Below are 26,189 nucleotides of genomic sequence, written 5' to 3' on the forward strand. Positions count from 1 at the left end.
GTGGGGAGGGGGCAGTTTCATATGGACCCAGGGGGCAACGCTAGTAGGAGAGATCCCCAGAGTTATGGGGGGGATAGTCAAAGTGAACCGCAGAGAGCTACTAGGAGAAACGGCCATCTGAGAGTCTACTGACTGTGATGACTCTTGTATGGTGGTTCTACAGGATGGTAACCCTGCCCCTGGGTGGTAATACTGTAGCAGGGATTGTGCATGATGACTATGAGGATGGTTACAGCAGTAGCAGCATAAGGATAGTTGGGTGATTTTACCTCCCAGTTCTGTCATCCAGCTCCTGTGTACTCAGGAAGTGGGCTGGCCAACGGACTGGAGTGAGTGTGTGTGTGTCGGTGTGGGCCTGTCTCTGTGTATGTGTGTGTGTTAGTATGTACTGGTTTGTATTGGTCATGGTGGCTTGGGGCTGTATATGTTTATATAGTATTTGTGTGTTGGGGCCGGGGTTGAGAGGCCTTTTAAAGGAAGGCGATATCAACTCAGGGGTAGAAGCTCCTAGGACTGAGTACAGTCTCAAAACACAACACAAACCCACAGTGTTTCAGACAGAGACAGAATGAGCCAAATGAAAACAGTCAGACAGACAAGACAAACTGAAGCTTGGTTTTAGAGTGGAGAGACAAAAGAGAAGCAGAGAAGGGCAGAGCTGATCTAAAGACACAGGGATCTATCAAGATCCATTTGAGATCTACTGGGATTAAAGCAATAGGATACTGGTTTCCCCATCACTAACTAAACCTAGCCCTGAGCTTTGTAATTACGGTAGATGTGATGGGCGTCGTTAATAGACCTGGGCCAAATACTTGAGGGCGCTTGATTTAGCTTGGACCGTACACTTTTGGTACTATTCCATGGCACAGAGGTAACTTAATCAAGCCCAGCTCAAGTACTTGAAAGTATTTGATGTATGTACATAAAGACAAACAGAAAGTGTCACCATCCTAAAGAGAGAGGTATATACAGTGGCAAGAAAAAGTATGTGAACCCTTTGAAAACACCTGGATTTCTGCATAAATTGGTCTTAACATTTGATCTGATCATCTAGGTCACAACAATAGACAAACACAGTCTGCTTAAACTAATAACACACAAACAATTATACGTTTTCATGCCTTTATTGAACACACCATGTAAACATTCACAGTGCAGGGTGGAAAAAGTATGTGAACCCTTGAATTTAATAACTGGTTGACCCTCCTTTGGCAGCAATAACCTCAACCAAACATTTTCTGTAGTTGTGGATCAGACCTGCACAACGATCAGGAGGAATTTTGGACCATTCATCTTTACAAAACTGTTTCAGTTCAGCAATATTCTTGGGATGCCTGGTGTGAACTGCTCTTTTGAGGTCATGCCACAGCATCTCAATCGGGTTGAGGTCAGGACTCTGACTGGGCCACTCCAGAAAGCGTATTTTCTTCTGTTGAAGCCATTCTGTTGTTGATTTACTTCTATATTTTGGGTCGTTGTCCTGTTGCATCACCCAACTTCTGTTGAGCTTCAATTGGCGGACAGATAGCCTAACATTCTCCTGCAAAATGTCTTGATAAACTTGGGAATTCATTTTTCCGTCGATGATAGCAAGCTGTCCAGGCCCTGTGGCAGCTCCAAACCATGATGCTTCCATCACCATACTTTACAGTTGGGATGAGGTTTTGATGTTGGTGTGCTGTGGATTTTTTTCTCCCCACATAGTGTTGTGTGTTCCTTCCAAACAACTCAACTGTAGTGTTATCTGTCCACAGAATATTTTGCCAACATCCAGGTGCACTTTTGCAAACTTCAGATGTGCAGAAATGTTTTTTGTTGGACAGCAATTGCTTCTTCCGTGGTGTCTTCCCATGAACACCATTCTTGTTTAGTGTTTTACGAATCGTAGACTCGTCAACAGAGATGTTAGCATGTTCCAGAGATTTCTGTAAGTCTTTAGCTGACACACTAGGATTCTTCTTAACCTCATTGAGAGTTCTGCGCTGTGCTCTTGCAGTCATCTTTGCAGGACTGGCACTCCTAGGGAGAGTAGCAACAGTGGTGAACGTTCTCCATTTATAGACAATTTGGACTGATAAACATCAAGGCATTTAGAGATACTTTTGTAACCCTTTCCAGCTTTATGCAAGTCAACAATTCTTAATCTTAGGTCTTCTGAGATCTCTTTTGTTCGAGGCATGGTTCACATCAGGCAATGCTTCTTGTGAATAGCAAACTCAAATTGTGTGTTTTTTATAGAGCAAGGCAGCTCCTAACCAATATCATCTCATTGATTGAACTGCAGGTTAGCTGATTCCTGACTCCAATTAGCTTTTGGAGAAGCCATACTTTTTCCAACCTACACTGTGAATGTTTAAATGTTGTAATCAATATAGACAGGACAAATACAATAATTTGTGTATTATTAGTTTAAGCACACTGTTTGTCTATTGTTGTGACTTAGATCAGATCTAATTTTATGACCAATGTATGCAGAAATCCAGGTAATTCCAAGGGTTCACATACTTTTTCTTGCCACTGTATATCCTAGACCTATAGAGACATGTAGACATACTTTTGGTCATTTACTGTATGTGGACACCTTCTCATTGAACATCTCATTCCAAAATCATGGGCATTAATATGGAGTTGGTCCCCCCTTTGCTGCTATAACAGCCTCCACTCTTCTGGGAAGACTTTCCACTAGATGTTGGAACATTGCTTCCATTCAGCTACAAGAGCATCAGTGAGGTCGGCACTGATGTTGGGCGATTAGGCCTGGCTCGCAGTCGGCGTTCCAATTCATCCCAAAGGTGTTCGATGGGGTTGAGGTCAGGGCTCTGTGCACGCCAGACAAGTTTTTCTACACCGATCTCAACAAATCATTTCTATATGGACCTCGCTTTGTGCACGGGGCATTGTCATGCTGAAACAGGAAAGGGCCTTCCCCAAACTGTTGCCACAAAGTTGGAAGCACAGAATTGTCTAGAATGTCATTGTATGCTGTAGTGTTAAGATTTCCCTTCACTGCCTAGCCAGAACCATGAAAAACAGCCCCAGACCATTATTCTTCCTCCACCAAACTTTAAAGTTGGCACTATGCATTGGGGCAGGTAGCGTCTCCTGGCATCCGCCAAACCCAGATTTGTCTGTCGGACTGCAAGGTAGTGAAGCGTGATTTATCACTCCTGAAAACATGTTTCCACTGCTCCAGAGTCAAATGGCGGCGAGCTTTACACCACTCCAGCCGACGCTTGGCATTGAGCATGGTGATCTTAGGCTTGTGTGTGGATGCTCGGCCATGGAAACCCATTTCATGAAGCTCTCGACTAACAGTTCTTGTGCTGACGTTGCTTCCAGGAGCTGTTTGGAACTCGGTAGTGAGTGCTGCAACCGAGGACAGACAATTTTTATTTCAGCACTCGCCAGTCACGTTCGGGGCTGAGCCATTGTTGCGCATAGACGTTTCCACTTCACAATAACAGCAGTTACAGATGACCGGGGCAGCTCTAGCAGGGCAGACATTTGATGAACTGACTTCTTGGAAAGGTGGCATCCAATGTCTGTGCTACGATGAAAGTCACTGAGCTCTTCAGTAAGGCCATTCTACTGCCAAGGTTTGTCTATGGAGATTGCATGGCTGTGTGCTCGACTTTATACACCTGTCAGCAACCGGGTGTGGCTGAAATAGCCGAATCCATTAATTTGAAGGTGTGTCCACACACTTTTGTATATATAGTGTCTCTTAGACCTACAGAGACGGGTAGCTATATCCTAGACCTACAGAGAGATAGATAGATACAGTACCAGCCAAAAGTTTGGATACACCTACTCATTCAAGGGTTTTTCTTAATTTTTTACTATTTTCTACATTGTAGAATAATAGTGAAGGCATCAACACTATAAAATAACCCATATGGTATCATATGTCCTCTCTGGACAGCTTTAAAAATAAAGTAAAAATATGTTTGATGTCCTCTGTGCACATATGAATAACCCCTATGATGTAACTGGAATGATGAGATAGAAGTTCTTCTTTTATGTTTTTGTTTTATTATTTCACTGCCGTACTGTGTTCGATCTTGTATAGCCATCTTGTCTCAAGAGGACCACAATGGAAATAAGTCCCAGACTTTATTGTGTGTTATCCTCGATTATTTTATTCATGTGCATGTATGGCTTTTAAGTTTTATGTGTGCTTGTTTTTTTTAAATCGTCGAATTAATAAACTAAACTAAATGTAGTAACCAAAAAAGTGTTAAACAAATCAAAATATATTTTATGAGATTCTTCAAAGTAGCCACCCTTTACCTTGATGACAGCTTTGCACACGCTTGGCATTCTCTCAACCAGCTTCATGACGTAGTCATCTGGAATGCATTTCAATTAACAGGTGTGCCTTGTTAAAAGTTAATTTGTGGAATTTCTTTCCTGCGTTTGAGCCAATCAGTTGTGTTGTGACAAGGTAGGGTTGGTATACAGAAGATAGCCCTATTTGGTAAAAGACCAAGTCTGAATTATGGCAAGACCATCTCAAATAAACAAAGAGAAACGACAGTCCATCATTACTTTAAGACATGAAGGTCAGTCAATCTGGAAAATGTAAAGAACTTTGAAAGTTTCTTCAAGTGCAGTCGCAAAAACCACCAAGCGCTATGATGAAACTGGCTCTCATGAGGACCACCACAGGAAAGGAAGATCCAGAGTTACCTCTGCTGCAGAGGATAAGTTCATTAGAGTTAACTGCACCTCAGATTGCAGCCCAAATAAATGATTCACAGAGTTCAAGTAACAGACATCTCAGCATCAACTGTTCAGAGGAGACTGCGTGAATCAGGCCTTCATGGTCGAATTGCTGCAAAGAAATCACTACTAAAGGACACCAATAAAAAGAGACTTGCTTGGGCCAAGAAACACGAGCAATGGACATTAGACCGGTGGAAATCTGTCCTTTGCTCTGATGAGTCCAAATTTTAGATTTCTGGTTCCAACCGCCGTGTCTTTATGAGACGCAGAGTAGGTGAATGGATGATCTCTGCATGTTTGGTTCCCACTGTGAAGCATGGAGGTGGTGGTGTGATATTGCTTTGCTGGTGGCACTGTCAGTGATTTATTTAAGGCAAACTTAACCAGCATGGCTACCACAGTATTCTGCAGCGATACGCCATCCCATCTGGTTTGCGCTTAGTGGGACTATCATTTGTTTTTCAGCAGGACAATGACCCAAACATACCTCCAGTCTGTGTAAGGGCTATTTGACCAAGAAGGAGAGTGATGGTGCCGCATCAGATGACCCGGCCTCCCCAATCACCTGACCTCAACCCAATTGAGATGGTTTGGAATGAGTTGGACCGCAGAGTGAAGGAAAAGCAGCCAAAAAGTGCTCAGCATATGTGGGAACTCCTTCAAGACTGTTGGAAAAGCATTCCTCATGAAGCTGGTTAGACAATGCTAAGAGTGTCCAAAGCTGTCATCAAGGCAAAGGGTGGCTATTTGAAGAATCTCAAATATAAAATACATTTTGATTTGTTTAACACTTTTTGGGTTACTACATGATTCCATATGTGTTATTTCATAGTTGTGAGTCTTCACTATTATTCTACAATGTAGAAAGTAGTAAAAATAAAGAAAAACCCTTGAATGAGTTGGTGTCCAAACTCTTGACTGGTACTGTACATCCTAGCTCTAGCGAGAGAGGTAGACAGTGCATTCGTAAAGTATTCAGACCCCTTGACTTTTTCCACTTAGTTGTTACAGTCTTATTCTAAAAATGATTAAATTGTTTTTTTTCCCTCCCTCAATCTACACACAATACCCCATAATGACAAAGCAAAAACAGGTTATTCGATTTTTTTGCAAATGTATTAAAAATAAAAAAACGATTACATTTACAAAAGTATTCAGACCTTTTTACTCAGTAATTTATATTTTGGGAATTTCTCCCATTCTTCTCTGCAGATCCTCTCAAGCTCTGTCAGGTTGGATGGGGAGCGTCGCTGCACAGCTATTTTCAGGTCTCTCCAGAGATGTTTGATCGGGTTCAAGTCCTGGTTCTGGTTGGGCCACTCAAGGAAATTCAGAGATTTGTCCTGAAGCCACTCCTGCATTGTCTTGGCTGTGGGCTTAGGGTTGTTGTCCTGTTGGAAGGTGAACCTTGGCCCCAGTTTGAGGTCCTGGGTGCTCTGGAGCAGGTTTTTGCTCTGTTCATCTTTCCCTCGATCCTGACTAGTCTCCCAGTCCATGCCTCTGAAAAACATCCCCACAGCATGTTGCTGCTATCACCATGCTTCACCTTAGGGATGGTGCTAGGTTTCCTCCAGACGTGAAGCTTGCATTCAGACTTGGTTTCATCAGACCAGAGAATCTTGTTTCTGATGGTCAGAGTCCTTTAGGTGCCTTTTGGAAAACTCCAAGTGGGCTGTCATGTGCCTTTTACTGAGGTGTGGCTTCCGGCTGGCCACCATTAAGGCCTGATTGGTGGAGTGCTGCAGAGATGGTTGTTCTTCTGGAAGGTTCTCTTTCTCCACAGAGGAACTCTGAAGCTCTGTCGTTGTGACTATCAGGTTCTTGGTCACTTCCTTGACCAAGGCCCTTCTCCCCTGCTTGCTCAGTTTGGCCGGGCAGCCAGCTCTAGGAAGAGTCTAGGTGGTTCCAAACTTCTTCTATTTAAGAATGATGGAGGCCACTGTGTTCTTGGGGACCTTCAATGCTGCAGACATTTTTTGGTACCCTTCCCCAGATCTGTGCCTCGACACAATCCTATCTGAGGCCTACGGACAATTATTTTGACCTCATGGCTTGGTTTTTACTCTGATACGCACTGTCAACTGTGGGATCTTGTATAGACAGGTGTGTGCCTTTCCAAATCATGTTCAATCAATTGAATTTACCACTGGTGGACTCCAATCAAGTTGTAGAAACATCTCAAGGATGATCAATGGAAACAGAATGCACCTGAGCTCAATTTCGAATCTCATAGCAAAAGGTCTGAATACTTATTTATTTCAAATAAAATTGCAACCAAAAAATTACCCATTTTCGCTTTGTCATTATGAGATAGTGTGTATAGATTGATGGCAAATAAAATTAATTTAATCCATTTTAGAATAAGGCTGTCTGACTACTTTCCGAATGCACTGTATATCCTAGACCTAGAGAGACAGGTAGATAGAGATATCCTAGACCTAGAGAGACGGGCAGATAGAGATATCCTAGACTTAGAGAGACGGGTAGATAGAGATATCCTAGACTTAGAGAGACGGGCAGATAGAGATATCCTAGACTTAGAGAGACGGGTAGATAGAGATATCCTAGACCTAGAGAGATGGGCAGATAGAGATATCCTAGACTTAGAGAGACGGGTAGATGGAGATATCCTAGACCTAGAGAGACGGGCAGATAGAGATATCCTAGACCTAGAGAGACGGGCAGATAGAGATATCCTAGACTTAGAGAGACGGGTAGATAGAGATATCCTAGACTTAGAGAGACGGGCAGATAGAGATATCCTAGACCTAGAGAGACGGGCAGATAGAGATATCCTAGACCTAGAGAGACGGGTAGATAGAGATATCCTAGACCTAGAGAGACGGGTAGATAGAGATATCCTAGACCTAGAGAGACGGGTAGATAGAGATATCCTAGACTTAGAGAGACGGGCAGATAGATATATCCTAGACCTAGAGAGACGGGTAGATAGAGATATCCTAGACTTAGATATATCCACATAATTTTCCTCCCTCATGATGCCATCTATTTTGTGAAGTGCACCAGTCCCTCCTGCAGCAAAGCACCCCCACAACATGATGCTGCCACCCCCCCTGTGCTTCACGGTTGGGATGGTGTTCTTCGGCTTGCAAGCCTCCCCCTTTTTTCTCCAAACATAACGATGGTCATTATTGGCCAAACAGTTCTATTTTTGTTTCATCAGACCAGAGGACATTTCTCCAAAAAGTACGATCTTTGTCCCCATGTTCAGTTGCAAACCGTAGTCTGGCTTTTTAATGGTGGTTTTGGAGCAGTGGCTTCTTCCTTGCTGAGCGGCCTTTCAGGTTATGTTGATATAGGACTAATTTTACTGTGTATATAGATACTTTTGTACCTGTTTCCTCCAGCATCTTCACAAGGTCCTTTGCTGTTGTTCTGGGATTGATTTGCCATTTTCGCACCAAAGTACATTCATCTCTAGGAGACAGAACGCGTCTCCTTCCTGAGCGGTATGATGGCTGCGCGGTCCCATGGTGTTTATACTTGCGTACTATTGTTTGTACAGATGAACGTGGTCCCTTCAGGCATTTGGAAATTGCTCCCAAGGATGAACCAGACTTGTGGAGGTCTACAGTTCTTTTTCTGAGATCTTGGCTGATTTCTTTAGATTTTTCCATGATGTCAAGCAAAGAGGCACTGAGTTTGAAGGTAGGCCTTGAAATACATCCACAGGTACACCTCCAATTGACTCAAATGATGTCAACTAGCCTATCAGAAGCTTCTAAAGCTATGACATCATTTCTGGAATTTTCCAAGCTGTTTAAAAGGCACAGTCAACTTAGTGTATGTAAACTTCTGACCCACTGGAATTGTGATACAGTGAATTATACGTGAAATAATCGGTCTGTAAACAATTGCTGGAAAAACCAGCCTCACCAGCCTGGTGAGTCCTGTGCCTGCTCCCAGAGCCAGGCCTCCTGTGTGTCTCTCCACTCCAGTGATGATCCATGGCAAGAAGCCTCTAGCGGTGATCCATGGCAAGAAGCCTCCAGCGGTGATCCATGGCACGAAGCCTCCAGCGGTGATCCATGGCACGAAGCCTCCAGCGGTGATCCATGGCACGAAGCCTCCAGCGATGATCCATGGCACGAAGCCTCCAGCGATGATCCATGGCACGAAGCCTCCAGCGATGATCCATGGCAAGAAGCCTCCAGCGATGATCCATGGCAAGAAGCCTCCAGCGACGGCCTCCAGCCCGGAGCCTCCAGCGACGGCCTCCAGCCCGGAGCCTCCAGCGACGGCCTCCAGCCCGGAGCCTCCAGCGACGGCCTCCAGCCCGGAGCCTCCAGCGACGGCCTCCAGCCCGGAGCCTCCAGCGACGCCCTCCTGTCCGGAGCCGCCAGAGTCGCCCTCCTGTCCGGAGCCGCCAGAGTCGCCCTCCTGTCCGGAGCCGCCAGAGTCGCCCTCCTGTCCGGAGCCGCCAGAGTCGCCCTCCTGTCCGGAGCCGCCAGAGTCGCCCTCCTGTCCGGGGCCCGCTACGAGGGTCCCCAGTCCGGGGTCGGCGGCGAGGGTCCCCGCTCTAGAGGCGCCACCTAAGTGGGCCAAGCCAGAGGTGGAGCGGGGTCTACTCTACGTCCCTCACCAGAGCCGCCACAGCAGAGAAATGCCCACCAATACCCTCCCCTATAGGTTCAGGTTTTGCGGCCGGAGTCCGCACCTTTGGGGGGGGTACTGTCACGCCCTGACCTTAGTTTTCTATATTTTCTGTATTATTTTGATCAGGTCAGGGTGTGACGAGGGTGGGTATAGGTGTGTTTGTTTTGTCTAGGTTTTTTTGTTTATCTATGGGGATTTTGTATGTCTAGGGAATCTAGGTTTATGGTGGCCTGAATTGGTTCCCAATCAGAGGCAGCTGTTTATCGTTGTCTCTGATTGGGGATCCTATTTAGGTTGCCATTTTCCATTTAGGTTTTGTGGGTAGTTGTCTATGTGTTGTTGCCTGTCAGCACTCTGTTATTTATAGCTTCACGTTCATTTTGTTGTTTTTGTTAGTTTGTTTAGTGGTTCATTCATTTATTAAAAAAGTATGTATTCACATCACGCTGCGAATTGGTCTCCTCACTACGACGTTCGTGACAACAGGAGGGTGTATATATAATAGTTCAACTGTTCTACCTTGTTAGCATATAAAAGATTAGCTGGCTACTCACTATCACGTGGGTTTGCGCTTGAGAGATTGTTTATGAGACCTGTGTTACATTTTCTAAAAGGCCTGCTACAAAATGTTAATTATTAGTGGTTGTGCATGATTGTTGTGCATGAATTTGCATTTTCATAGACAGAAAAAAGCAGGGTGAACTATTTTGATAAAATAATTTGTGGGTCTTATGGTTTAGTCCAGGTCTTATGGTTTAGTCCAGGTCTTATGGTTTAGTCCAGGTCTTATGGTTTAGTCCAGGTCTTATGGTTTAGTCCAGGTCTAATGGTTTAGTCCAGGTCTTATGGTTTAGTCCAGGTCTTATGGTTTAGTCCAGGTCTTATGGTTTAGTCCAGGTCTTATGGTTTAGTCCAGGTCTAATGGTTTAGTCCAGGTCTAATGGTTTAGTCCAGGTCTAATGGTTTAGTCCAGGTCTAATGGTTTAGTCCAGGTCTTATGGTTTAGTCCAGGTCTTATGGTTTAGTCCAGGTCTTATGGTTTAGTCCAGGTCTAATGGTTTAGTCCAGGTCTTATGGTTTAGTCCAGGTCTTATGGTTTAGTCCAGGTCTTATGGTTTAGTCCAGGTCTAATGGTTTAGTCCAGGTCTTATGGTTTAGTCCAGGTCTTATGGTTTAGTCCAGGTCTGGTTTAGTCCAGGTCTTATGGTTTAGTCCAGGTCTTATGGTTTAGTCCAGGTCTTATGGTTTAGTCCAGGTCTTATGGTTTAGTCCAGGTCTTATGGTTTAGTCCAGGTCTTATGGTTTAGTCCAGGTCTTATGGTTTAGTCCAGGTCTTATGGTTTAGTCCAGGTCTAATGGTTTAGTCCAGGTCTTATGGTTTAGTCCAGGTCTTATGGTTTAGTCCAGGTCTAATGGTTTAGTCCAGGTCTAATGGTTTAGTCCAGGTCTTATGGTTTAGTCCAGGTCTTATGGTTTAGTCCAGGTCTAATGGTTTAGTCCAGGTCTTATGGTTTAGTCCAGGTCTAATTTTACATGCAGTGTTTTGACCTTTTTAAATTGTGCATAAAAGCTTATTTAGAGAATTGTATTTATTCATTTTTTTATCGAGAAGTTTGGGGGGGGGTTGTGAGGAGTAGTGAGGGATAGTGAGGGGTAGTGAGGGATGGTGAGGGATAGTGGGGGGTAGTGAGGGGTAGTGTGTGTGAGAATGTGAGCGGTGGAGAAGAGGAGTTATGTGAACCAGTGAGAGGCATAGAAGTGTGTGTGAGGGGGGCAGTGAGAGTGTGTGAGGGGGGAAGTGAGAGTGTGTGAGGGGAGCAGTGAGAGTGTGTGAGAGACATACCAACAGACGTGGGCATCTCTCCCCACTGCAGCACCACGTCTTTAGTGATGCGTCCGTAGGTGTTGACGTAGACGCCCTCGTCCTCGTAACACAGCAGCATCTCCATCCCGTCGGTCCGCGGCAGCACCACGATGGCATGGGGCGTCACCTGACTCTGAATCTGCCGGGGGCGATAGATACCACACAGTGGAGGGGTGGGGTGGCATCAGCCTGGCGGGCACAGAGCACGACCCCCCCAACTCCTCTACCTCTTTCTTTCCCATATTTCTCTAAATCTCTTTCTCTTATTTCCCTCCCTCCCTGTCTCGTGGCCAGCTCCCCACCCCCCTGTGCGAGGAGAAACTGCTGCAACAATGGAATCTCCCACTCCAACATCCACACAATCACCATGGTAACACAGAATGTAAACAAAATAGCATTGTCATGGTTTGAACAACATAAATGGTAAACGTCATGGTATTTGAGCCCTGAAACCAGAACTGCCACACAGTAGGTACGGTTACCATTTAAGAGGTCGTAGTTCAAAGGGGAACTAACGGCTCACCACCAGAGTGGAGAAATCAGATGTTACCTGGTTCAGGTTTCCTTCTCTGAGCGCACACACACACTCACACTCTTACGTGGGAGGGAATGTAGATGTCATAAGGGTTGCCAGAGTCGACATCAATGACATGGAACCCGACGCTGGAGCCATAGATAACCTTTAACCTCTGACCCTCCTCCACCGTCAGGTCAACCAGCTGGGGGTGGTGCTGCAGGTCAGTGAACGACTGACGGACAGACAGAACGAGAGACAGCAGGGAATAGAGAAAGAGATACTGTGATCACTGATGTGTGGAGAGCATTTTGCTTGAAAATGGCTGCTGGGCATCACCCAGGTGATAGTGGAGGAAATGAGATCATACTGGTGTGTGTGTGAGTGTGAGTGTGAGTGTGTGTGTGTGTGTGTGTGTGTGTGTGTGTGTGTGTTACCTTGAAAGCCATGAACTTGTGGTAGGGTTTGGGTGCCCAGGCAAAGATCTCCACTGAGTTCTTCAGAGCGATGACCAGAAACTTGATCCTCTCATACTTCACTGGAAATAGCACACACACAGGAGAGTCAATCACTCACTGAGACTTGTGTTAGTAACCCATGATAATGCCTAGGCTTTAGCTCAATGGTCTAATGCAACACACAGGTTTAAACTTCACCCAGCCTCCACCACCTCCCGGACGCGCACACGCGCACGCACACACACACGTACCAACTTTGTAGTGTACACAGCCCTCCAGCTCTCCCACAGTGACCCAGCCCTGCTTCTTCTCCACCTCAGGGTCATTGTGTAATATCCTGTTCCTCAGCCAGGACAGGTAGTACACACGCAACTTATTCTTCTTCCCTGGAGGAGAGAGAGAGAGGCCAGGGGAGAGAGAGGGGAGAGAGAGGGGAGGGGGGGAGGGGAGGAGAGAGGGGAGAGGGAGGAGAGAGGGGAGAAGAGAGGGGGGGGAAGAGAATGGGGAAAGGAGAAGAGGGAGGAGGAGAGAGAGGGAGGAGAAGAGAGAGGGGAGGGAGTAGAAGAGAGAGGGGAAAGAAGAAGAGGGAGGAGGAGAGAGAGGGAGTAGAAGAGAGAGGGGAAAGGATAAGAGGGAGAAGAGAGGGGAGGGAGTAGAAGAGAGAGGGGAAAGGAAAAGAGGGAGGAACGAGAGAGAGAGAGGGGAGGGAGTAGAAGAGAGAGGGGAAATGAGAAGAGGGAGGAGAGAGGGGAGGGAGTAGAAGAGAGAAGGGAAAGGAGAAGAGAGAGGGGAGGGAGTAGAAGAGAGAGGGGAAAGGAGAAGAGAGGGGAGGGAGTAGAAGAGAGAGGGAAAAGGAGAAGAGGGAGGAGAGAGAGAGGGGAGGGAGTAGAAGAGAGAGGGGAAAGGAGAAGAGGGAGGAGAGAGAAAGAGAGGGGAGGGGGGGAGTAGAAGAGAGGGGAAAGGAGAAGATGGAGGAGAGAGAGAGAGAGAGGGGGGAGGGAGTAGAAGAGAGAGGGGAAAGGAGAAGAGGGAGGAGGTGAGAGAGAGAGGGGGAAGGGAGTAGAAGAGAGGGGAAAGGAGAAAAGAGGGGAGGGAGTAGAAGAGAGAGGGAAAAGGAGAAGAGAGGGGAGGGAGTAGAAGAGAGAGGGAAAAGGAGAAGAGGGAGTAGAAGAGAGAGGGGGGAGGGAGTAGAAGAGAGAGGGGAAAGGAGAAGAGGGAGGACAGAGAGAGAGGGGAGGGAGTAGAAGAGAGGGGAAAGGAGAAGAGGGAGGAGAGAGAGAGGGGAGGGGAGAGAGTAGAAGAGAGAGGGGAAAGGAGAAGAGGGAGGAAAGAGAGGGGAGGGGAGGGAGTAGAAGAGAGGGGAAAGGAGAAGAGGGAGGAGAGAGAGAGAGAGAGAGGGGAGGGAGTAGAAGAGAGAGGAGGTGAGAGAGAGAGGGGGAAGGGAGTAGAAGAGAGAGGGGAAAGGAGAAGAGGGAGGAGATGAGAGAGAGGGGGGGAAGGGAGTAGAAGAGAGGGGAAAGGAGAAGAGGGAGGAGAGAGAGAGGGGAGGGGAGGGAGTAGAAGAGAGAGGGGAAAGGAGAAGAGGGAGGAGAGAGAAAGAGAGGGGAGGGGAGGGAGTAGAAGAGAGGGGAAAGGAGAAGAGGGAGGAGAGAGAGAGAGAGAGAGGGGAGGGAGTAGAAGAGAGAGGGGAAAGGAGAAGAGGGAGGAGGTGAGAGAGAGAGGGGGAAGGGAGTAGAAGAGAGAGGGGAAAGGAGAAGAGGGAGGAGGTGAGAGAGAGAGAGGGGAGGGAGTAGAAGAGAGAGGGGAAAGGAGAAGAGGGAGGAGAGAGGGAAAAGTCTTCAGCCTGTTAGCTCTTTGAGAGTGATCTTCCAATCTGAACAAAGCATTGCTACAGGCCTCGAGTTGTTCAGAAAACACAAGTCTGCCTTTTGAGACCGGACAGTCAAAACCACAACACCTGGCTCTGATGGAGCTCCAGAACCGTTTGTTAAGGTCTGATTGTGTTTATTTAAGTAGCAGTCAGTCCTACCTGATATGGTGACTAGGACATTGAGTCCCTCCAGAACCGTTTGTTAAGGTCTGATTGTGTTTATTTAAGTAGCAGTCAGTCCTACCTGATATGGTGACTAGGACATTGAGTCCCTCCAGAACCGTTTGTTAAGGTCTGATTGTGTTTATTTAAGTAGCAGTCAGTCCTACCTGATATGGTGACTAGGACATTGAGTCCCTCCAGAACCGTTTGTTAAGGTCTGATTGTGTTTCTTTAAGTAGCAGTCAGTCCTACCTGATATGGTGACTAGGACATTGAGTCCCTCCAGAACCGTTTGTTAAGGTCTGATTGTGTTTCTTTAAGTAGCAGTCAGTCCTACCTGATATGGTGACTAGGACATTGAGTCCCTCCAGAACCGTTTGTTAAGGTCTGATTGTGTTTATTTAAGTAGCAGTCAGTCCTACTTGATATGGTGACCAGGACATTGAGTCCCTCCAGAACCGTTCGTTAAGGTCTGATTGTGTTTATTTAAGTAGCAGTCAGTCCTACCTGATATGGTGACTAGGACATTGAGTCCCTCCAGAACCGTTCGTTAAGGTCTGATTGTGTTTATTTAAGTAGCAGTCAGTCCTACCTGATATGGTGACTAGGACATTGAGTCCCTCCAGAACCGTTTGTTAAGGTCTGATTGTGTTTATTTAAGTAGCAGTCAGTCCTACCTGATATGGTGACTAGGACATTGAGTCCCTCCAGAACCGTTTGTTAAGGTCTGATTGTGTTTCTTTAAGTAGCAGTCAGTCCTACCTGATATGGTGACCAGGACGTTGAGTCCCTCCAGAACCGTTTGTTAAGGTCTGATTGTGTTTCTTTAAGTAGCAGTCAGTCCTACCTGATATGGTGACTAGGACGTTGAGTCCCTCCAGAACCGTTCGTTAAGGTCTGATTGTGTTTATTTAAGTAGCAGCCAGTCCTACCTGATATGGTGACTAGGACATTGAGTCCCTCCAGAACCGTTTGTTAAGGTCTGATTGTGTTTATTTAAGTAGCAGTCAGTCCTACCTGATATGGTGACTAGGACATTGAGTCCCTCCAGAACCGTTTGTTAAGGTCTGATTGTGTTTCTTTAAGTAGCAGTCAGTCCTACCTGATATGGTGACTAGGACATTGAGTCCCTCCAGAACCGTTTGTTAAGGTCTGATTGTGTTTATTTAAGTAGCAGTCAGTCCTACCTGATATGGTGACCAGGACATTGAGTCCCTCCAGAACCGTTTGTTAAGGTCTGATTGTGTTTCTTTAAGTAGCAGTCAGTCCTACCTGATATGGTGACTAGGACATTGAGTCCCTCCAGAACCGTTTGTTAAGGTCTGATTGTGTTTATTTAAGTAGCAGTCAGTCCTACCTGATATGGTGACTAGGACATTGAGTCCCTCCAGAACCGTTTGTTAAGGTCTGATTGTGTTTATTTAAGTAGCAGTCAGTCCTACCTGATATGGTGACTAGGACATTGAGTCCCTCCAGAACCGTTTGTTAAGGTCTGATTGTGTTTATTTAAGTAGCAGTCAGTCCTACCTGATATGGTGACTAGGACATTGAGTCCCTCCAGAACCGTTTGTTAAGGTCTGATTGTGTTTATTTAAGTAGCAGTCAGTCCTACCTGATATGGTGACTAGGACGTTGAGTCCCTCCAGAACCGTTTGTTAAGGTCTGATTGTGTTTCTTTAAGTAGCAGTCAGTCCTACCTGATATGGTGACTAGGACATTGAGTCCCTCCAGAACCGTTTGTTAAGGTCTGATTGTGTTTATTTAAGTAGCAGTCAGTCCTACCTGATATGGTGACTAGGACATTGAGTCCCTCCAGAACCGTTTGTTAAGGTCTGATTGTGTTTATTTAAGTAGCAGTCAGTCCTACCTGATATGGTGACTAGGACGTTGAGTCCCTCCAGAACCGTTTGTTAAGGTCTGATTGTGTTTCTTTAAGTAGCAGTCAGTCCTACCTGATATGGTGACTAGGACATTGAGTCCCTCCAGAACCGTTTGTTAAGGTCTGATTGTGTTTATTTAAGTAGCAGTCAGTCCTACCTGATATGGTGACTAGGACATTGAGTCCCTCCAGAACCGTTTGTTAAGGTCTGATTGTGTTTATTTAAGTAGCAGTCAGTCCTACCTGATATGGTGACCAGGACGTTGAGTCCCTCCAGAACCGTTTGTTAAGGTCTGATTGTGTTTATTTAAGTAGCAGTCAGTCCTACCTGATATGGTGACCAGGACATTGAGTCCCTCCAGAACCGTTTGTTAAGGTCTGATTGTGTTTATTTAAGTAGCAGTCAGTCCTACCTGATATGGTGACCAGGACGTTGAGTCCCTCCAGAACCGTTTGTTAAGGTCTGATTGTGTTTATTTAAGTAGCAGTCAGTCCTACCTGATATTGTGACCAGGACGTTGAGTCCCTCCAGAACCGTTTGTTAAGGTCTGATTGTGTTTATTTAAGTAGCAGTCAGTCCTACCTGATATGGTGACCAGGACATTGAGTCCCTCCAGAACCGTTTGTTAAGGTCTGATTGTGTTTCTTTAAGTAGCAGTCAGTCCTACCTGATATGGTGACCAGGACGTTGAGTCCCTCCAGAACCGTTTGTTAAGGTCTGATTGTGTTTATTTAAGTAGCAGTCAGTCCTACCTGATATTGTGACCAGGACGTTGAGTCCCTCCAGAACCGTTTGTTAAGGTCTGATTGTGTTTATTTAAGTAGCAGTCAGTCCTACCTGATATGGTGACTAGGACATTGAGTCCCTCCAGAACCGTTTGTTAAGGTCTGATTGTGTTTCTTTAAGTAGCAGTCAGTCCTACCTGATATGGTGACTAGGACATTGAGTCCCTCCAGAACCGTTTGTTAAGGTCTGATTGTGTTTATTTAAGTAGCAGTCAGTCCTACCTGATATGGTGACCAGGACATTGAGTCCCTCCAGAACCGTTTGTTAAGGTCTGATTGTGTTTCTTTAAGTAGCAGTCAGTCCTACCTGATATGGTGACTAGGACATTGAGTCCCTCCAGAACCGTTTGTTAAGGTCTGATTGTGTTTATTTAAGTAGCAGTCAGTCCTACCTGATATGGTGACTAGGACATTGAGTCCCTCCAGAACCGTTTGTTAAGGTCTGATTGTGTTTATTTAAGTAGCAGTCAGTCCTACCTGATATGGTGACTAGGACATTGAGTCCCTCCAGAACCGTTTGTTAAGGTCTGATTGTGTTTATTTAAGTAGCAGTCAGTCCTACCTGATATGGTGACTAGGACATTGAGTCCCTCCAGAACCGTTTGTTAAGGTCTGATTGTGTTTATTTAAGTAGCAGTCAGTCCTACCTGATATGGTGACTAGGACGTTGAGTCCCTCCAGAACCGTTTGTTAAGGTCTGATTGTGTTTCTTTAAGTAGCAGTCAGTCCTACCTGATATGGTGACTAGGACATTGAGTCCCTCCAGAACCGTTTGTTAAGGTCTGATTGTGTTTATTTAAGTAGCAGTCAGTCCTACCTGATATGGTGACTAGGACATTGAGTCCCTCCAGAACCGTTTGTTAAGGTCTGATTGTGTTTATTTAAGTAGCAGTCAGTCCTACCTGATATGGTGACTAGGACGTTGAGTCCCTCCAGAACCGTTTGTTAAGGTCTGATTGTGTTTCTTTAAGTAGCAGTCAGTCCTACCTGATATGGTGACTAGGACATTGAGTCCCTCCAGAACCGTTTGTTAAGGTCTGATTGTGTTTATTTAAGTAGCAGTCAGTCCTACCTGATATGGTGACTAGGACATTGAGTCCCTCCAGAACCGTTTGTTAAGGTCTGATTGTGTTTATTTAAGTAGCAGTCAGTCCTACCTGATATGGTGACCAGGACGTTGAGTCCCTCCAGAACCGTTTGTTAAGGTCTGATTGTGTTTATTTAAGTAGCAGTCAGTCCTACCTGATATGGTGACCAGGACGTTGAGTCCCTCCAGAACCGTTTGTTAAGGTCTGATTGTGTTTATTTAAGTAGCAGTCAGTCCTACCTGATATTGTGACCAGGACGTTGAGTCCCTCCAGAACCGTTTGTTAAGGTCTGATTGTGTTTATTTAAGTAGCAGTCAGTCCTACCTGATATTGTGACCAGGACGTTGAGTCCCTCCAGAACCGTTTGTTAAGGTCTGATTGTGTTTATTTAAGTAGCAGTCAGTCCTACCTGATATGGTGACCAGGACGTTGAGTCCCTCCAGAACCGTTTGTTAAGGTCTGATTGTGTTTATTTAAGTAGCAGTCAGTCCTACCTGATATTGTGACCAGGACGTTGAGTCCCTCCAGAACCGTTTGTTAAGGTCTGATTGTGTTTATTTAAGTAGCAGTCAGTCCTACCTGATATGGTGACCAGGACGTTGAGTCCCTCCAGAACGTCCATCTGTTGGAAGCGTCGACGGTTGATCAGGTTATAGACCTTCCCCTGACCACTACGGTCCAGCAACATCAGACCGTTCTCTGTCCCCACCAGCAGGTTCACACCTAGACACACACAAATAATAAACCACACACAATAGCACAATGTGTGTGTCTATGTACTGAGTAGTTGAAGTGTCTTACCCCAGAGAGCAGCACACAGTATCTCAGAGTTGAAGCGTTTCTTGTATTTGCGTATCTCAGGCGTGTCGCTGTGAGGTCGTATGTTGGTCGGGTTCACGTTGACCACGCTGATCTTTCTGGCCTCGTTCAGTCTAGCCTGCTCCTGATGCAGCAGCTCATTCGCAAAGTGGGCTGCAACCACAGGGTAACATTACACTAACGTTCACATAACCTTTCAAACTTACAACCACAGGACAACCTTAAAACATAAAGAAACATTTGCACAACCTACTGATTCCTCTCCAATTCACCGGCAAGAGGAGCTTGAGCAAAGATGAAAGAAGCCATTGGTGATCGCTACTTCTATAAAGGAACATTCGACTTACTATGACTGTGATATGTGGTTGTCTCACCTAGCTATCTTAAAGCCAGAGTTCTTCATTTAAACGATAACACGGTGGCACTCAGCCTCTGTTTGGGTAAAAAGCTGAGTGATGGGCCAGGAGAAATGTAACCACTCTCAAAACTCATAGACAGAGCTATGGATGCAAACACTGACCATCCGTGATAACAAAATGACAGTTCTAACCATGTTTTGAGGATATACAGTGTTTGATTACATTTACATTGTTTAGTAACATTGGAGTAAAACAAGCTTACGGTAGAAGTATTCAGACCCCTTCACTTTTTCCACATTGTTACGTCACAGCCTTATTCTAAAATGAATTAAATTAAATTAAACAAAACATCCTCCTCAATCTACACACAATACCCTATAAGGACAAAGCGAAAACAGATTTTTTTTTAATGTTTGCACATTTATTAAAAATTAAATCAGACCCTTTGCTGTGAGACTCGAAATTGACCTCCGGTGCATCCTGTTTCCATTTTCCACCCTTGATGTTTCTACAACTTGATTGGAGTCCACCTGTGGTAAATTCAGTTGATTGGACATGATTTGGAAAGGCACACACCTGTCTATATAAGGTCCCACAGTTGACAGTGCATGTCAGAGCAAAAACCAAGCCATGAGGTCGAAGGAATTGTCCGTAGAACTCTGATACAGGATTGTGTCGGCACAGATCTGTAGAAGGGTACCAAAAAATGTCTGCAGCATTGAAGGTCCCCAAGAACAGTGGCCTCAATCATTCTTAAATGGAGGAAGTTTGGAATCACCAAGACTCTTCCTAGAGCTGTCCGCCCGGCCAAACTGAGCAATCGGGGGAGAAGGGCCTTGGTCAGGGAGGTGACCAAGAACCCGATGGTCACTCTGACAGAGCTCCAGAGGTCCTCTGTGGAGATGAGAGAACCTTCCAGAAGGACAACTATCTCTGCAGCTGGTAGAGTGGCCAGACGGAAGCCACTCCTCAGTAAAAGGCACATGACAGCCCGCTTGGAGTTTGCCTAAAGGCAACTAAAGGCTCTCAGACCATGAAAAACAAGATTCTCTGGTCTGATGAAAGCAAGATTGAACTCTTTGGCCTGAATGCCAAACGTCATGTCTGGAGGAAACCTGGCACCATGGTGGTGACAGCATCATGCTGTGGGGATGTTTTTCAGCGGCAGGGACTGGGAGACTAGTCAGGATCGAGGGAAAGATGAACGGAGCAAAGTACAGAGTTTCTTGATGAAAACCTGTTGCAGATAGCTCAGGACCTCAATCTGGGGAAAAGGTTCACCTTCCAACTGCACAACAACCCTAAGCACACAACCAAGACATTGCAGGAGTGGCCAGAGCCCGGACCTGAACTCGATTGAACATCTCTGGAGAGACCTGAAAATAGCTGTGCAGCAACGCTCCCCATCCAACCTGACAGAGCTTGAGAGGATCTGCAGAGAAGAATGGGAGAAACTCCCCAAATACAGGTGTGCCAAGCTTGTAGCATCATACCCAAGAAGACTTGAGGCTGTAATCGCTACCAAAGGTGCTTCAACAAAGTACTGAGTAAAGGGTCTGAATACTTATGTAAATGTGATAGTTTTTAATTTGTAATAAATTTGCAAACATTTCTAAAAAACAGTTTTTGCTTTGTCATTATGGGGTATTGTGTGTAGATTGAGGGGAAAAAACTATTGAATCCATTTACGTCCATTTTAACGTAATAAAAAGTGAAGGGGTCTGAATACTTTACGAATGCACTGTATATTTTGGGTTCTGATGAGGTACGACAGTTGAACTAAGCTCATGAGGCATTTATAATTATATTCTTCAAGAATCTATATTGTATCATTCATTTATACGTTTTTTTTAAATGGATGTAACAACCAAGGATTCTAGCTTTAAGATGAATGCACAAACTAACTGTTAGTCACTCTGGATAAGAGTGTCTGCTAAATTACTAAAATGTAAAGATAACGGACTCACTGGACGCAGAGTTTTCATCATCATCATCATCAGTGGGGGAGGTTCCGTAGACTCGTGGATCAACGAATGGCGTGAAGGAGGAGGACTTGGAGCCACTGCCACTGCCCATGCCGTACTGCCAATCAGAGAGAGGGTTGGGATCAGGGCCTCAGAGCATCAGGTCTCAGAGGTATCCCAGACCACGTGATCTGACCAGGAAAAACTACAGAACCCAATTTCTGTCCTTTGAGGTAACAGGTAGCCAGGTGGGAGGGTTTTCAGCATAATCTAACAGGTAGCCAGGTGGGAGGGTTTTCAGCATAATCTAACACAGTGGTCACCAACCAGTTGATTGCATCATAGCATAGCATAGCTTCATAGCATTCCTAGTCGATCACCAAGAATTTCTGTGGAAAAGCCAACGATAAAGGCTTGCACAAATTTTTTTGTATTCGTATTGCGCTGTTGGCGGTAGGTGCACTTGATTCAGTAGGTGCACTTGATTCAGTAGGTGCACTTGATTCAGTAGGTGCACTTGATTCAGTAGGTGCACTTGATTCATTTAAACTTTCTATCAAATAAAATGTTATTGGACAAATACACATGGTTAGCAGACGTTAACAGCAATCACTAACTCAGAGAGGCTGCTGCCTACATAGAGATTCAAATCACTGGCCACTTTAATAAATGGATCACGAGTCACTTTAAACAATGCCACTTTTTTAAAATAACATTCCCAAGGTACAAGGACTATTTCTCAGGTCCAGATCTTAGAATATGCATATAATTTACAGATTAGGATATAAAACACTCCAAAGTTTCCAAAACTGTCAAAATATTGTCTGTGAGTATAACAAAACAGATTTTGCAGGCGAAAATCTGAGGAAATCTAACCCGGAAGTGATTTTTATTTATTTATTATTTTTTTTTTTTAAATCTGTGTTTCATTTCCCGTCTTTCTTCCATTTAAAGGAGTATCAACCAGATTCCTTTTCCAATGGCTTCCTCAGGCTGTGACCGGGCTTTAGACATAGTTTCAGGCTTTTATTTTGAAAAATGAGCGAGATTCTTCAAAGCTAGTCAGGTGTCCTTTGATTAGTTCCTGCGCGCGAGAGGGGTAGCTCTCCATTTTCTTTCTCTCTTTTATTGAATAGGTTACGGTCCGGTTGAAATATTATTGATTATGTATGTTAAAAACAACCTTAGGATTGATTATAAAAAACATTTGACATGTTTCTACGAACATTACGGACACTTTTTGGAATTTTCGCCGAACGGAACGAGGCTGTAGTTTTCTGAACATAACGCGCAACCCAAATGGCGTTTTTTTGTTATAAAAGTTATATTTATCGAACAAAAATAACATTTATTGTGTAACTGGGAGTCTCGTGAGTGCAAACATCCGAAGATTATCAAAGGTAAGCGATTCATGCTTTTCTGACTTTCGTGACCATACTAATTTGGGGCTAGCTGTTCTAGCATTGATTGATTCACTCACAAAAGCTTGGATTGCTTTCGCTGTAAAGCATATTTTCAAAATCTGACACGATAGGTGGATTAACAACAAGCTAAGCTGTGTTTTGGTATATTTCACTTGTGATTGCATGATTATAAATATTTTTAGTAATATTTTGCGCCCTGCAATTCAGCGGTTGTGCATCTGTAAAAGTTTGTCAGGGTTTTAGGTGACAAGCCAAATTTCTTCAGCCTCCTGAGGTTGAAGAGGCGCTGTTGCTTCTTCTTCACCACACTGTTTGTGTGGGTGGACCATTTCAGTTTGTCTGTGATGTGTATGCCGAGGAACTTAAAACTTTGCACCTTCTCCACTGCTGTCCCTTCGATGTGGATAGGGGGTGCTCCCTCAGCTGTTTCCTGAAGTCCACAATCATCTCCTTGGTTTTGTTGACGTTGAGTGAGAGGTTATTTTCCTGACACCACTCCGAGTGGCCTCACCTCCTCCCTAGAGGCTGTCTCGTCATTGTTGGTAATCAAGCCCACTACTGTTGTGTCATATGCAAACTTGATGATTGAGTTGGTGTGCGTGGCCATGCAGTCATGGGTCAACAGGGAGTACAGGAGGGAGCTGAGCACGCACCCTTGTGGGGCCCAAGTGTTGAGGGTCAGAGTAGTGGAGATGTTGTTTCCTACCTTCACCACCTGGGGGCGGCGCCTCAGAAAGTCCAGGACCCAATTGCACAGGACGGGGATGAGACCCAGGGCCTCCAGCTTAATGATGAGCTTGGAGGGTACTATGGTGTTGAATGCTGAGCTGTAGTCAATGAACAGCATTCTTACATAGGTATTCCTCTTGTCCAGATGGGATAGGGCAGTGTGAAGTGTGATGGCGATTGTTGGGGCGGTATGCAAACTGAAGTGGGTCTAGGGTGGCCGGTAAGATGGAGGTGATAACATCCTTGACTAGTCTCTCAAAGCACTTCATGATGACAGAAGTGAGTGCTACGGGGCGATAGTCATTCACTTCAGTTATCTTTGCTTTCTTGGGTACAGGAACAATGGTGGCCATCTTGAAGCATGTGGGGACAGCAGACGGGGATAGGGAGCGATTGAATATGTCCGTAAACACACCAGCCAGCTGGTCTGCACATGCTCTGAGGACGTGGCTAGGGATAGCGTCTGGGCCAGCAGCCTTGCGAGAGTTAACACGTTTAAATGTCTTACTCACGTCGGCCACGGAGAAGGAGAGGGGGGGGGGGGGGGGGCACAGTTCTTGTTAGCGGGCTGTGTCGGTGGCACTGTATTATCCTCAAAGCGGGCAAAGAAGGTGTTTAGTTTGTCTGGAAGCGAGACGGTGTCCGTGACGTGGCTGGTTTTATTTTTGTAGTCTGTGATTTCCTGTAGACCCTGCCACATACGTCTCGTGTCTGAGCAGTTGAATTGGGACTGTACTTTGTCCCTATACTGACATTTCGCTTGTTTGATTGCCTTGCGGAGGGAATAACTACACTGTTTATATTCGGCCATATTCCCAGTCATCTTTCCATGGTTAAATGTGGTGGATCACGCTTTCAGTTTTGCATCCATCCACAGTTTCTGGTTAGGGTAGGTTAATAGTCACAGTGGGTACATCTCCAATGCACCTCCTTATAAACTCACTCACCGAGTCAGCGTATAGATCGATGTTATTCTCTGAGGCTGCCCGGAACATTTCCCAGTCCGCGTGATCAAAACAATCTTGAAGCATGGATTCCAATTGGTCGGACCGGCGTTGAATGATCCTAGTCACGGGTATATCCTGTTTGAGTTTCTGCCTATAAGACGGTAGGAGCAAGATGGAGTCGTGGTCGAATTTGCCGAAGGGAGGGCGAGGGAGGGCCTTGTATGCATAGCGGAAGTTAGAAAAAAAATGCACCTTTATAATAAAGCCTTACATGCATAATCACATTTGCCATCACTTTTGAGAATGGTGTTTTCCCGCTAAGTGATTGCATTTTGGAACCTTTGCGCTATTCTAGTGGTTGTATTAATTTGGGATCTATCGCATCCCACAACTGTCCCAGACTATGTTTGGAAAATGTATTTCTCGCACAGCAGGACAAGTTGACCAATAGAACAGGTAAACTTTTGTACTATGGGGGATAGTAGTAGTAAATAGTAGATTGACATAGACTAGTGCTTTTGCTGTTCGTTAGGCCTACTCACCTTGTTGGGTGACGAAAAGTAAATGTGGACAGTTCTTCCAACATCTTCAGTAAGCGTGATAAGCACCCGCGCATTTGTGTCCCCGACGTGTCTCTCTTCACTTGTAGCCTGTGAGAAGGCCCGATCACATGACGGGCATTGGCTAAACTGAATTGAGATATCTGAGAGAGCCATGTGAGTGAGAGGTGCTACGGAGCACGCAGCCGGGAGAAGGGAATTTGTATTATTATTTTCAGCCCAAGGGCACAATGGCCACTGGCCGCTAAAGGTATGGATTTTTATAGGGCTCATTACTGGGAAATTCAAGTTATTATCAAGTGCTTCTCAAATTGTGAATGAGAGACTGATGAAGTGTGTGCAGCCGTCACCAAAGAAAAAAGCAGAGCTCCTGCCTTTCATGTAACTTTTTTCAAATCATCATTAGAGTCGCATCATGCAGCCTTAGAATGTATTAAAAAACATAAAGCCCAACATTTGCATATCACAACTAAAGTTGCATAAATAACTGGCATAGCCAGATCAGGGCCTAACATAAGGACAACTCAGCGTAATCTATTCTTCTGAAATAGACTACATTTTCTTCATATGATGTTTCTTTAGACCTGCCTAAAATAAATAATGGATATATTGTAATGGTGACTATACTAAAATTATTTTTAAAACTTTTTTTCTCAAAAGGTATTCGTGGAAGCCAGGAGATGCTAAACATGTTTATGTTAACTAACGGTCAACTACAGTAAGACCGGCAGTTATTTGCTTGACATTCACCGGCTGACAAAATTTCATGACAGCCACAGCACTAATCTTGACTTAGAAAAGGTTGGTGATCACTGCTCTAACGGGTTGCCAGAGTGGAAAGTGTGTTGAGAAACATTAGACTTGGTTTGCCATGCGCACACAACATGCAGGAGAGAGAGGAGAGCATGTGACCATCAGCAGCAAAGGAAGAGAAAGGATGGGAGAAATGGATATGGACTGGATTAGAGTGGGTTTAGTCTCAAGAGCCAAACAGACTAGGTTTTCCAAGTCAAACTAGAGGGGAGGGTGAGTGTTTCTTCTTCTTCAGTTTTAGGACGCAGAGAGAACACAAGGGCACAGACGCAAGGGGCTCAGGTGTAGAGTTCTGTGTGCAGTGAGGTTGTGTGCAGGGGACTTGCATGTAGGGGGGTTGTGTGTAGATGACTAGCATGTAAGGGTGTAGGGTGCAAGGTCGCAAGCAGTTGGGGTGTAGGGGTCTAGTGAACCTACTTCGGAGTGGCTGCGCCCAGAGCCATTGCCAGGGGAGACCAGGGGGGAAGGGCTTTGCTGCACCAGATCGGGCAGATTGGCGTTGCCGAAGAAACCGTTGCTGTCGGCGAGAGCGGAGCTCCGCCTCCTGTCCCCATAGGTCTGGAACAGAGAGAGAGTGAGGGGCACTCTAGGCACTGATCTAAGGTCAG

At 45.3% G+C, this 26,189-nt stretch overlaps 1 protein-coding gene across 13 annotated transcripts in view; it reads right to left on the reverse strand.

Annotated features, from left to right (window-relative positions):
* tnikb (TRAF2 and NCK interacting kinase b) overlaps positions 1 to 26,189 on the reverse strand; it is a 91,477-nt gene that overhangs the window by 3,348 nt on the left and 61,940 nt on the right. For 9 of the 13 annotated variants that reach the window (XM_071328149.1, XM_071328150.1, XM_071328152.1 and 6 more), the window contains 8 exons: positions 25,999 to 26,139; positions 21,112 to 21,226; positions 18,768 to 18,938; positions 18,546 to 18,689; positions 12,433 to 12,567; positions 12,161 to 12,261; positions 11,809 to 11,958; positions 11,189 to 11,348 (listed from right to left, as the gene is read on the reverse strand). In XM_071328149.1, the coding sequence (XP_071184250.1) occupies positions 11,189 to 11,348; positions 11,809 to 11,958; positions 12,161 to 12,261; positions 12,433 to 12,567; positions 18,546 to 18,689; positions 18,768 to 18,938; positions 21,112 to 21,226; positions 25,999 to 26,139 (1,117 nt within the window). Of the gene's footprint in view, positions 1 to 11,188; positions 11,349 to 11,800; positions 11,959 to 12,160; positions 12,262 to 12,432; positions 12,568 to 18,545; positions 18,690 to 18,767; positions 18,939 to 21,111; positions 21,227 to 25,998; positions 26,140 to 26,189 lie in introns of those variants that run through there. The other 4 variants (XM_071328159.1, XM_071328151.1, XM_071328155.1 and 1 more) reach the window with 3 other exon arrangements.

Source organism: Salvelinus alpinus, chromosome 10 (genome assembly GCF_045679555.1).
Source record: "Salvelinus alpinus chromosome 10, SLU_Salpinus.1, whole genome shotgun sequence".
Taxonomy (NCBI): Eukaryota; Metazoa; Chordata; class Actinopteri; order Salmoniformes; family Salmonidae; genus Salvelinus; species Salvelinus alpinus.